The 14275-nt window shown below is 44.2% G+C and overlaps 1 protein-coding gene across 3 annotated transcripts in view; it reads right to left on the bottom strand.

The window, feature by feature from the left end:
* Window positions 1–14275, bottom strand: part of METTL16 (methyltransferase 16, N6-methyladenosine) — a 154873-nt gene that overhangs the window by 23706 nt on the left and 116892 nt on the right. For all 3 annotated transcript variants that reach the window (XM_044286949.1, XM_044286948.1, XM_044286947.1), the window contains exon 8: window positions 12437–12526. In XM_044286949.1, the coding sequence (XP_044142884.1) occupies window positions 12437–12526 (90 nt within the window). The remainder of the gene's footprint in view (window positions 1–12436; window positions 12527–14275) is intronic.

Below are 14275 nucleotides of genomic sequence, written 5' to 3'. Positions count from 1 at the left end.
ATAATAAAGAAGGCATACGTGAGCATACACATTTTCTGCAATACCTGAAGTAGTAGGTACACTGGTTCCGGCAGTAAGCCTGCCATGCGAGGATAAGCCGGGAGTCCAAATGCGAAGGAAAAGCTTAGTCATCTGCATGGAGGAACGGACGTGCCACCTGAACATGTTTCTCCAGTCAGATTTACAACATATGTCAGTATTATTCTCAGATTCCCTCTCAAAACAGATCTGTTTAAAGGGGTTGCCCACAAAAACTATTCATGTCCTATCTACTGTGGTGCTGTCTAGATTAGCCCCATCAAAGTGAATGGAGTGGACCTACATGCACACTGACACGTCATTCAGAGACTGGTCATGCTGCCCCTAGTAACACTAATCTAGAGCCTACTCTATCGCCCAATTAACATAACTCTCTTTAGGGTGGGCAAGAGTCAATTTCAAGTTTTACACACAGCATGCACGTTCAAAGAAGCCCCGGGTCAGTAGTTTTGGGGGTGCAGCTCTTCAGTTAGTACTTTAGCACTAATTAGTGAAAGATAACTCGCAGAGTGCTATGGGGCAGCACTCATTGTAAACCACTGCGCCATATAACTACTCTTCACTATGGAAGTGCTTCTGAGGAGTAACTGGGGCCTAGAGACCCCAGCTCAAGTGATTAGTGGGGGTCCCAACCAGGGCCGGCTCCAGGTTCATGTGGGCCCTTGGGCGATAAATCCCAGTGGGCCCCCGTGAGGCATTTTTTTACATTGACATGTCCCCCTGTGGCTCCCACACGGTATAATGACCCCCAGTGACCATTATACAGTATAATGACTACTAGTGGCCCTTCACACAGTATAATGACTACTAGTGGCCCTTCACACAGTATAATGACTACTAGTGGCCCTTCACACAGTATAATGACTACTAGTGGCCCTTCACACAGTATAATGAACCCCCAATTCCCCCCCCCCCCTGTATTATGACCACCTGTGGCCCTGCATTCAGAATAATAACCCCCAGTCGCCCCCATTTAGAATAATGACCCCCAGTAGCCCCCACACTGGGGGAATACTGTATGGAGGGGGCTCTGGGGGTCATTATACTAAATGGGGGACACTGAGGGTCATTATACTATGTAAAGGGCCCTCACAGTATAATGACCCCACAGCGACACTCCATGCAGAATAATGACCCCCAGTCGCCACCACACTGGGGGTTATACTGTATGGAGGGGGCACGAGGGGTTATTATATTTAATGGGGGCTCTGGTGGTCATTATGCTAAATGGAGGGTCAATGGGGATCGTTATACTAAATGGGGGGCACTGGGAGTCATTATACTGTGTAAGGGGCCCTCACAGTATGATGAATGACCCCCCAGTGGCCCCCTCACATACCTATCATTGCAGGGGAGCTGGTCGTCCTGTCCATCACTAACCGCAGCTCCCTGCGCTCCTTCTCTCAGGCGGCCGCTGCAGCAGTGAGCCTAACCTGGAGGAGAGAAGGAGATGTGCAGTGATGTAGCTGGAACTGACTGGGCCCCACAGCAAATTTTAGTACGCCCCCCTCCTCCCCAATGTGTGTTCACATCACGTTTTTCCTATCGGTTTGATGTATACAAATGTGCAGCGCTCCACGTTTTTGTATCCTGCAGAGTCAAGTAAAAAATGCATACGTTAACGTATATGGTTTTTTACAATGGAACTGTATGGTGACCGGACGCCACTGTACGACATCAGTCTGAGGGTTGTATGGTGACCGGACGCCACTGTACGGCATCAGTCTGAGGATTGTATGGTGACCGGACGCCACTGTACGGCATCAGTCTGAGGATTGTATTGTGAGCGGACGCCCCTGTACGGCACCAGTCTGAGGATTGTATGGTGACCAGACGCCACTGTACGGCATCAGTCTGAGGATTGTATGGTGACCGGACGCCACTGTACGGCATCAGTCTGAGGCATCTGGTAACGCATACATTTTTGGTATACATTAAATGGATGGCACAAATGGGATGTGAACCCAACCCTAGTGTCAGAATAAGGACCAGTACACAGCGGAGCAGCGTGGCGGAGAGGGGAGGCCGCCATGTACTGACAGAGCGCTACCTGGTCCTGGTGGTCAGGGATGAGGACTGTGCTTCCCAAGGATCATTTTCTACTGGGAAATACAGTGCACAATATAATACACTAGAATCCATATAATATAAAGATATTAGCCCTACCCCCAAATAATAATACAATTAGGGGGTCATTTATTACATAGAAATACATCTGTTAGGCTACTTTCACACTTGCGTTCGGGGCTCCGCTTGTGAGTTCCGTTTGAAGGCTCCCACAAGCGGCCCCGAACAGATCCGTACAGCCCTAATGCATTCTGAGTGGATGCGGATCCGCTCAGAATGCATCAGTATGGCTCCATCTGTCCTCCGCTCCGCTCAGCAGGCGGACACCTGAACGCTGCTTGCAGCGTTCGGGTGTCCGCCTGGCCGTGCGGAGGCAAACGGATCCGTCCAGACTTACAATGTAAGTCAATGGGGACGGATCCGTTTGAAGTTGACACAATATGGCTCAATTTTCAAACGGATCCGTCCCCCATTGACTTTACATTGAAAGTCTGAACGGATCCGTCCCCCATTGACTTTCAATGTAAAGTCTAAACGGATCCGTTTGCATTATCATGCAAACGTATACGTTCTGAACGGATGTAAGAGTTTGCATTATAGGTGCGGATCCGTCTGTGCAGATACCAGACGAATCCGCACCTAAACGCAGGTGTGAAAGTAGCCTTAGGCGTATTTCTGACACAGATTGTGGCACAAAGGTCCTTAGCACCACAATCTGTATCTTTTTCCGCTCATGCCAGGTCTAAAAAAGGATGGCGTGGGCAGGGAAAGGGATACAGTTATGGCCATGCAGTTATTGGATACCACCGCCATATAGTGATAACACCGCCATACAATGATAAAACCACCATACAGTGACCGGATAAAAGGGTATAAGAGGGCACAGTACAGGGAATGACTATGGGCACTGCACAGGGTGTGGTAAGAGGGCACAATGCAGGGTATAAGTGGGCACAGTACGGGGTGGGGGGCACAGTCACATGACCCTGTGACGTTAGAAGGTCCTTATGGTGAATGCTGTTCAGATGCCACCATAATGAGAGGCAGAGGAGTGAGACAGGGGCCCTGGGTGGACAGGAGGGGTGGACACAGCAAGTAGGGGGAAGGGGCTCTGAGGGGGATTCATACAAGAAGTAGTGGCAGGAGGTCTGTGCAGGGCAGCAACAGGAGATAGGAGGGTGAAACAGGAGCTCTGGATACATGAGGGAGGAAAGGAGACAGCAGGGGCCCCATGAGGATGAGATAGGACAGGATATGGGGGGGGGGCAGGTGTCATGGAGGCAAACTGCTTAATGAAACAGTAACACAACTAAATAGAATGAAGCAGCAGCCGATCGAAGAGACCCCCCCTTCTGTCCCACAGACAAGAGACATTCACAGTGCAGACTGCAGACTCACTCACAGACTGTCTTCAGCTCCAGCTCCAGCCCTCGGTCTCTCTCCTCAGGTCTCTCTCCTCAGGCAGCGTGTGTCCTGTGTAGAGGGGGCGTGTCTGAGTCTCTGCAGCTCAGAGGGCCCCACCAAAGGGGTACTGCGTAAGTGAAGTGACAGCAGTGAGAGCTCCCATCTGTATTGATGGAAGTGCTCATAGCAGCTCAGTGGGCCCCCCCAGGAGCATTGGGCCCCGGCACTTGCCCGGGGATGCCGGGTTATGACGCCGGCCCTGGTCCCAACACTGGGGTCTCCAGCAATCTAAGAGTTATAATCTATCCAGTGGAGAAGTGATAAATGTCGTCAGTGGAAAACCCCAAATTTATTAGATCAGGAATGCCCCATTCTTCATCCAGTCAACCACTCCCTCGTGTTACAAACTCTCTAGTCCCTTAGCATTACGGACTTGACCTTCTTCTGGATTTCCTCATTCCTCACAAACCGAATATTTAACGTCTCATTCACAGATCTCATCTCGCCCACTCACTGCTGATGTCCTTCAGGCCTTTGTCCAGGGATGGCTGATGTCTGATCCTCACAACACCTCCTCCTTTGCCCTACTCGAATTTGGTCTTCACACAATCACCTCCAAGATTCCTGAAGTACATCACCATACCTGGCTGGCTACCCCAACTGCTCAGAGAGCCTACACACTGCATAAACCACTACACTACCATCTGAGCAGCTTCTATTTTCACTTACTGTCCTTTGTAGATTGTAAGCCATCGCGGGCAGGGTCCTCTCTCCCACTGAGTTCATGTTAATTGTACTGCTTTTTGTCTTGTTATGTACAGAAAGAGGACCTGTCGCCTTTCCTGATATGCCTGTAATGGTAGCATCTCTTCATATAACTATATTGGGTCGTTTCTCTATTATTCCTGCTAGAAGTTTATAAATAAATACACAATTTGGAGTTACCAGTGTGTCACGGTCCCTCAGGTGACTGATGTCAGGAAATCAAGATTTGCTGAGCGTGGAGGAATCTAACAGCCTCCTTGATTTCTCTTGATTCAGTGTCGATAGGGTTAATGACCACTTCTCTTTTCTCAGCTGTTGCCCAGAGGTCATCACTTCTACCATTTATAGTCTGACCCCACCCTTCTGACTATGTGGTAGATAGCTTCATTTGGTTTGGCTGAGCTGGTGTGAGTTTGTCTCTGATGTTCCTGCTCATCAGTCTCTACATAAGTTAAGTGTTGAGTTTGTGGGTGTTTGTTAGATTCCCTGTTTGTATCTGAGCTTGAGACAGAGACTTCTATTCGTCCATCTGGGGAGGAATAGGTCGTCTCTGGTCCTAACCTATTCCAGGGCCTTAAAGCCTAGGTATACTGCATATGAATATTCCTACCTTCAAGGTCTATTCATATTGATAGATAGTTAGGGCCCGGATTAGGGTTGTCTATGAGGTGACCTGTTTCTTCCCTAGTTTCCAGGCCCAGTTACTGTTCCCCTTCCCTCCTGTGTTCAGTGTGGAGTTTTCCCTCACACTGATTGTGACAGGGTGTCTCTTCAGTGTGCCACTGGCAGCACTGATTTGACAGTGGCAGACTGTGCCGGGACACCCTCTTACCAGCTGGTAACTCCCAGTTGTACATGTAGTCATAAACTTCTAGAAGGAATGATAGAGGAATGGCTTATCATACAGTCCTATGTTCCATAATGGTCACTTCATGTGGAATATAGTCATTAAAGGGGTGGTCTCATCTCATACATTGGTGGTATATAGCTAGGGTATGCTACTAACATCAGATAGGAGCCGATCCCCGAGGTTGGACCCATCTCCAGAATGGGCTCCCTAAAGTGTATGAGAGTGAGCTGCACAAGCCTGGCCACCCCCCATTTACTTCTACGGGGACTGGCTAAGCTATCTCCGGTAGTCTCATAGAGGTGAATGAAGAGGCGGCTGTGCAAGCGCAGTGCGCTCTCATTCACTTTGTTCTGGAGACAGAACTGAGTCCTATAGATAGGACACGCACCTATCTGACATTGGTGGCAAATCCTAGCCATACGCCAGCAGTGCATGAGATAACACAACTCCTTTACTTACACCAAAATATCAGCAGTGCAGAGAGGTCTACAGCTCCCTGGAAATAATGGCACAACATATAATATTAGTAATAATTGGCCAGAGCAGCTACAAAGCTGGTCTTTATAATGGAGGGACCAGCAAGGACAAAGCATTGAATTCAAAGAGAACTGTGTCATAATTTCGCCTGAATCACGGTCGTGTGCTGTGTTCTCCACAGACAGAACACATATCCATTGATTTTAATGTGTTTATTTACATGTCAGTGATTTACCACTCATTGTGGGTAATAGCATGCACTACTTTGGTCTGTGAACCAAACACGGCCTTTAAAGTCTAAGGGACCGTAAATAACACTGACACCACACGGATGGCGTTCGGACCATTGCTGGGAGATGCTCTGGAAATTAAGTGTCTGTGGAATATGGAGGGCAAAAAACAGACATGTGGATCCTTCACGGATGAACCACTGACCATTTTACCGGATGTAATCACGGATATGGGCGTGTGAAAGAGGCCTTACAGTTTTCTGCAAGTCCAAGTGTTGGTGGTCATCATCGGGGAACTATTTTTACAAAACAGAATTTTGTAAAGCAGATAACTACTTTACGTTTTCCCTGTCGGTACACTGGGCGGCTGGAATTCTTATTTTGTCTTTTTCTTAAAGAGGAGTGTGATCTATAATTTTGACCCTAATTCCGTAATAATACTTACAGATACTGAGTCACACGATAATATTCACAGCTTCAGAAAATAAATATAAAACCATTGCTATAAATCTATAAAAGCTCTTTAACCCACGGCAATAAAAAGCATTAGCAGGTGCAGTTCTGAGGTCACCTTTCAACATCCAAATTATTCAGTAAATCTCCAGTAATACTGTATTCCCTTTACTGAGAACTGCAGGGGTGCATCTCAAGGCAGCCGGCGTCTGTGTGGGGCTACAAAGCTGCAGTATTTCCTTTTTTTTTTTTCTTCTCTCCTTTAAAGCTAAAACTGAACATGTTAAGATCTGACATGGCTAAGATTAAACAAATAAAGAAAAAAAATTATATAAAAATAAAAAGCGAAGACAAATGTAGCGCTGCAGCTTTAAATGGCGAGACGGGCTGCACAAACAATCAATTTTATCAAGCCACGCTCGGCTTGAAATCACAGTTAGTCATCCTTTAAGACCTTTCACTGGCTGCTTACAATCATACCAATTTAATGCCAACCCTCTCAATTGTAATTGCCAGGCTAGACATCTGCATTTAACCCCCGGGCTCACGTGAAGAAAACAAAAAAAAGCCTCAAAAATCGACAGACAACATGCTCTCTAGCCTAGGCTACAAAAGGAGGTCTGACAGGTCGCCCAAGACACCACGGTACTTTCATTGTTTCCCACCAGCCCGTGATTATGCTGATAGTGTGATAGAAGCTGTCAGCTAATGCCTTTTTAATTTGTTAAGCCCCCAAAAAAATCAGTGTGCATGTCTAATCCTTCAGACAAATGGGCATTAGCAGGCAGGGCAGTCTGTCACAAGACGCCTCTACAAAAGGTAGTTATCAGACTCGTGGCAGGGAGCATGTTCACCCAGGGGCTATATGCAAGTATGGAGCGCAGGCGACATCCTCACGAGTGTAAAGGTCGGCCCATCGAAAGCAGGCACCATCATCAATGCAGGGCAATGCTCTACAGTACCTTTAGTATACTGCCAATACGGCAGTGTCAAGGGAATGTGTCATCAAAAAATTACTTATTGTTTAAATCACGTTTTTATTAATTTTTTCATATAATTTTTGGTGATTTTTCTTTGTATTTAAAAAAAAAAAAAAAAGTATATAATTCTTCCGTTTTTACACTTGCCACTAGGCTTAATAATAAGTCATGAGCTCCTGTTCTGTGCCGGTAACGTCACAGTAACAATTATCACCAGCAGCAGAATTACAATGACAAGTACCACCTCTGTATAGCACAGGATCCACCATTCACAATAGGTGATATCACAGCTTATCTACTCCCTCCTGACCTCAGCACAGGTCACAGGGCATGGAGAAAACTCCTACACAAGTTAAAGGGGTCAGCTCCTGTCCATTGTGTCTATGGCCCATGTAGCTGCTCTGAAACGACAGGGGAGGATATTTTTAAGTCATTTATGTGTTTTAAAGTCACAGATTTTGTCGCAAGCTTTACCCCACCACATTTTTCATTATTCACTCCAGAGGCTGCCGTAGATTTTAGACTGTTGCACGCCTGCCGGGAGATGTGATAATTTAATGATAAGGCGCCCTAAGGCTGCGCAAGGGGGAATCAAGACCGGCGTGGAAAACACCAGTCTTGATAAATGTCCCACAGGAACTTTTAACATATTTTATATGTAGTAGCCAGTAAATATAAAAAAATAAATAAAAAATGTTTAACAAAAAAAAAATATTTAAATAGGTCATTTCCTGATGACACATTCACTGTAAGGGTATGACAAAATGGATTCATTACAAACTACAGATCGTTACCACTAAAACATTCTAACTTATAGTAGGATAACAGATTCCATTACAGAACCCAAACTGGTTGCCACCCATCTTTCCACAGACACTGAATGGTATATTCAGTAAAGGCCTCATGCACACGACCATGTCCTTATTGTGGTCCGTAAACCACAGATCCACAAAATATGGATACTTTCTGTGTGCAGTTTGCATTTTTCTCACTCCTATCAATAGAAATTACTATTCTCGTCCACAATACGGACCAGAATAGGACATGTTCTATAATTGCGGTGCGGACGCAGAGATGCGGACAGCACATAGAAGACATCTGTATGCTGTCTTTCTGGCAGACCCACAAAATGAATGGGTCCATGAGCAATACTCAAAAAATGCAGATCAGACGCATTTTGTGTGCATCAGCCCTTAAAGGGGTTTTCTGAGACTGAAATACTGATGGCCTATCCTCAGGAATAGGGAACAGCATTCTTTCATTCTCAGGGTTGGGCCGAGGATTGGTACAATTACTGGGGACAAACGTTCATAGGAATGCTCAAAGGTAAAGGTGCCGCGCATCAGCCATCAAATAAGCAAAACGCCAGTTCTTCAAGGGAACGCATGTTTCGTGCGCCACCTAAAATCATTGTCTGCACATCACCCTGTATAAAGAAGGATGTTCTGCTAGGGATGAGCGATCACAGTAACATACAGTGGGTTGACTGCTGCAGGTAAATGCAGCTGAAAAAAAGTGCAATGATTGGGAACTAACCAGTATTTTCCAAATCATAACCCCCAAGTGTCGGCCCATGTAAGAGGGTCCTTGGTGAGGTCCCAGTAGCTGACTCCCTGTGATAAACAATTAAGTAAAATATGAATGGGCAAGAATTCTATCCTAGAAAACGTATTTAACCCCTTAACACCCAGTGCCATACATGTACGGCGCAACCGGACGTGACTTAACGCCCAGCGCCGTACATACTGATCAGCGGCGGTGTCCGGCAGTCACTGATAGCCGGACTCCTGCTGTATGGGCCGGCATCGGTGAAAACACCAATGCCGGCACATTAACTCTTGATGTGCAGCGGTCATGCAGAAGTATTGTCATGCATTGTAAAGGAGATCAGACCCCCAAAAGTCCCAGAGTGGGACAAAAAAGAAAGTGAAAAAAGAAGTAAAAAAAATACTATAATATATATATAATCGACCGGCTCTATAAAAATATCACATGACCTAACACAGTCATAAAAATAAAATAAAAATGTGCTAAAAAAAACATTTTTTTGTCACCTTACATCACTAAAACTGCAACACCAAGCGATCAAAAAGGCGGATGCCCCCCAAAATAGTACCAATCTAACGGTCACCTCATCCTGCAAAAAATGAGCCTCTACCTAAGACAATCGCCCAAAAAATAAATAAAAAACTAGGTCTCTCAGACTATGGAGACACTAAGACATGATTTTTTTTTTTGTTTCAAAAATGATATTATTGTGTTACATGTAAAACAATTAAATAAGTAGACATATTAGATATCGCCGCGTCTGTAACAACCTGCTCTATAAAAATACCACATAACCTAACCCCTCAGGTGAACACCGTAAAAAAGATAAAATAAAAACGGTGTCAAAAAAGCCCTTTTTTGTCACCTTATATCACAAAGTGCAATAGCAAGCGATCAAAAAGTCATATGTCCCCCAAAATCATACCAATCAAACCGTCATCTCATCCCGCAAAAATAATACCCTACCTAAGACAATCGCCCAAAAAATAAAAACTATAGCTCTCAGACCATGGAGACATAAAACATTATTTTATTTTTATTAAAAAATGCTGTTATTGTGAAAAACTGAAATAAATAAAAATATACATATTAGGTATCGCCGCGTCCGTAAGAACCTGCTGTATAAAAATATCACTTTTCCATATCACATTTTTTGTCACCTTACATCACAAAAAGTGTAATACCAAGCGATCAAAAAGTCATACGCACCCTAAAATAGTACCAATCAAACCGTGGTCTCATACCGAAAAAAAATTAGCCCATACATAAGACAGTCGCCCCCAAAAACACCTAACACCTAAAGGGTTAACAAAGTTAGTAACATCAGTTTTAAATACCTTGAGGGGCGTAGTTTCTAAAATGGGGTCATTTCTGTGTGGTTTCTATTATGTAAGCCCCACAAAGTGACTTCAGACCTGAACTGGTCCTTTAAAAAGTGGGTTTTGGAAATTTTCTGAAAACTTTCAAGATTTGCTTCTAAACTTCTAACGTCCCCAAAAAATAAAATGGCATTTACAAAATGATCCAAACATGAAGTAGACATATGGGGAATGTAAAGTAATAACTATTTTTGGAGTTATTACTATCTATTATAAAAGTAGAGAAATGGAAATTTGATAATTTTTCCAAATTTTTTGTAAATTTGGTATATTTTTATAAATAAAAATGAAATATTTTCACAAAATTTTACCACTGTCATGAAGTACAATATGTGATGAGAAAACAATCTCCTGGATGGATAAGTTAAAGCATTTTAAAGTTGTTACCACATAAAGTGACACGTGTCAGATTTGCTAAAAAATGGCCTGGGCAGAAAGTTGAAAAATGGCTTGGTCCTGAAAGGGTTAAAGAGGATCCATCAGCTCCCCTTCTTTAGTAAATACTTGTATTCTTCTAATAACAGTGCTGGAGCACCTGTGCTGTTCCTCTGCTATTGGTCCTGGAAATATACAGATGATTTGAAAACGTTTTGCCGCTGTTCTGCTTTGTTCATAGGGTCTGTCTCTATACAGTCTGCCACTATCATTGCTTACTATATATTGTAGGGGCGCACAGCAAAACTCCAACCTTAACCTCCACGTGCCAGATTTGTCAAGTGCATGCTCTTGGACCTATAACAAATAAAGTTACAGAGGCGCTCTTCTTACAATAGAAAGCTCTTAGAATGCGGTAAAAGGAAATCTTTGGTATAAAGTTTGGCCCTTTTCTTCAAACTGAAATGTCTGAGTAGTTTAGAGGCTAAATATAATATTCTGGTCCATTCCTCTGGACAAACATTGAACGGAGCTCATGGATCTACCAATTGTCAAATTCGGATATGGCTAATTGACACTGGATTCAGTCCGTCACAGTATGTCTACTATTGAAGGGGTTAACCTACGAATTCAGAATTCTTTTATGCACTTATCTGTAGGACTCTCTTTCCTTTCTGTGGGTGGGCAGCAGCTCATCAAGCACCTGCTTCTCCCAGGATACACTGCAATGAGCTCTTTTGAAACTCCTTTCTCCCCTGTATAGTAAACAGTCCCTTACATATAGCCCCAGAGATACACATGTAATGCTCCCACAATTCCCTTCTCCACAGTCTCGACTTACACACTGGTGACCGTTCCTGTTAGGCTGCTCAGGCACGATTGCATATCATACGCAGGATGCCATCATTACCATCTATTGTAGAGTGTGTAGTGAGTGTCGGGCCACATTTACACTGCCTCATCGTGTTAATCAGTGCAGAAGATATGGCAGTTGCACAGAGAGCAGAGCCTCTAGGTGTAATGGCAACACCCCTGTTGCTCCTAGAGGCTGATTTGCTTTTATAAAAAAACATCATTTCTCTCAGCAATGCAGGCACATATCAACATGGGACCGACACAGATGCCTTTAGCTGCCAAGCGCACATACAACATATCAGTCAGTTTCAAAGGTACAAATCAGCCGACAGATGCAATACTGGATGAAGTGTCTCACTGTGTAGGTAGGTAAGGGGAGGTCAGGTATGACAAATATGTTTTTCTTAGGCTTGTTTCACACTGCTGTTTTGAGATGTCAGGGAACAGCTTGCCAGACCTCTCTGCATTCCGGCACTGCCAAAAGCTACTGCATCTCCGTCCGGCCCCATTATAGTGAATGAGGCCGGAAGGTGTCAGGTAACAGCCTGCTGGAGATGTCATAACACTAGTGTGAAACTAGCCTTAAGCCGCTTTCACACCACCGCTATTGATTTCAGTAGTTCTGCTTCTTTATGGTACCAGAACAATGGAAATAACAGAAGTTCTGGATTTGGCTCACAACAGGACTTCTCGCTGCTATTTTTGATGAAATCTAGGATGGAGGCCCCCACTGGAGATGTGACCAAGACTTTACACCGCGTATTGCTGCTTAAAGAGATTCTAAAACCCCCAAATGCCCGGTGTTAGCTAGTAGCAGGGTGGATGCGAACGAGCCTCCCTAGCATGCAGCGTCTGCTATTGCGGGCATAAGAAACGACGCGGGTGTCGGGGAGCGAGGCGAGTACAATCTGTGTGAGGGGCAAGGGGATTTGGGGGGGCCTTTTTGGGGTTGCCAACCCCTTTAATAAATTTCACCTGTTAGTGTTAAGCACATATAGTAAGTTTTATACTTACCGGAATGGTCACATCATCATAAAAACTCCACGCCAGTGCCCAACGCATAGTACGCCCCTGGTAAAATTCAGTGTGTGCTACCTTTGGAACCTAGAATGTATTAGAGAACAAAAACAAACTCTCGTTAACGTCGGTAACAAAATTCAAGCAAATATTTTCCTTTAGGGGTTCTCCAGGAAAAAATTAAATTTTATATGAATTCCCGTAGAGAGTCCCTTTAAATTCTCCCTGTCACTTACATAGTATATCAGGTGTACATGAAATATTCCTGTCCTTAGGTTAAACAAATGCATAAACAAAAAAACAAAAAAACAAAAAACTGAACCCGGTCATAAATGGGGCAGCTAGGTGACAACAATTGTTTTAGCAGACCTTGTGCCACTCACAAACTGTGAAATCGACCTTTTAGTATAGCCACTTAGCTGTTCCATAAAATGTATCTCTATAGCGCCACCTACTGTTTGCTCTTTTTCTTATATCTCTGTCCACCTTGAGGAGGTGGACGCATACGCTCAGTTCCATCCTTCAACTGCTTCCTGGGCTGTGTTAGGGAGAGAATTACAGCAGAAGCGACATGCCCCCTGAGAAAGGACAAGCCCCTTGAGCTATCAGCTTGATATAAATCTAGCAGAGCAATGAATGGGGAGATCTCTGGATCCAGGTGAGGTACAGGGCTGGTTCTAGCTTTGTTAGAATGAGATTGTCATGTACTATATGATGTCTGATTTTCCTTTCTTACATTAATCATGGGATAATCCTTTTAACACATACAAGACTAGACCATCTCCTAGCCAATTTATTTCAACACATATCAGCTGTGAGCATTTTCGGAGAAGATGTCGGGTGGTGCTGATGGACAAGTCTGTCTATCAAGAGGACATCTATAAAGACATGTCGACTTTAGTAAGTTCTTATTTTCCTCATGAAATAACTGTGAAGCACCTTTCCTTAGAGCTCTATATTGTGCTGTCCTTAACAGCTACGTTTTACCACTACTCTCGATAACTTGGTGTGTCTTATATTCTGAGACTATCCATTGACTGCGAACTGTGTTAGATTTCCCCCTCATTCTCAGGAGCCACAGCAGAGGTCTGCTAAAAGCAGTGTATTCCTTGGTTGTCCATTTATATGAATGACCACTACGTACTATTACATTTCCCCTGCAGAGTACATGGATATTCGCGGACATGAGCTTATCACAAGACAGCTCCTTTAACCTTAAAGTTTATGAACTGGGGGAATTACCATTTTTTTTTTTGGAGACTAACATTTCTTACACCCGTCTTAATAAAAAAAAATGTGCTGGTGTAAGATGTGCCAAAATTATTAAGAAGCACATGCCTCTTAATAACTGTGGCACATCTCGAGAGGCCTGTACACCAGTGTATGAAATCTACGGTAGCAAGGAGCTGGCAGAGATTTCTGTTGCTGGGCTGTGTCTCACCCACGCCGTACCCCATTCCACTTTTAGTAAAAAGGGAAAATGTGGCATAAAAAGGTCGTGCAAGATGGGACTCTGAATTAATGTGTAACAAACAAGAAAATGAGGAGTCTAATAATCCTTGATGCTTGCTCTTCATATATTGTAAGTCAAAATTATAGAGCTTTCCCTCTAACGACTGAACTATTGAATAGATTTAAAGGGATTGTCTCATCACTACGATACGCCACCAATATCAGATAGGTGCGGGTCCCACGTCTGGGACCTGCACCTATATCCAGAACAGGAACCCTGAGGTGTGCGGAGAGCAGCCGCGCATGCAAGGCCACCCTCCATTCATTTCTATGGGACTGTTGAAAATAGACGGATCCATCTGACAAATGCATTGAAATACCGGA

The sequence above is a fragment of the Bufo gargarizans genome, chromosome 3, assembly GCF_014858855.1.
Source record: "Bufo gargarizans isolate SCDJY-AF-19 chromosome 3, ASM1485885v1, whole genome shotgun sequence".
Classification (NCBI taxonomy): domain Eukaryota; kingdom Metazoa; phylum Chordata; class Amphibia; order Anura; family Bufonidae; genus Bufo; species Bufo gargarizans.
This window is presented reverse-complemented; position numbering and strand designations above follow the sequence as displayed.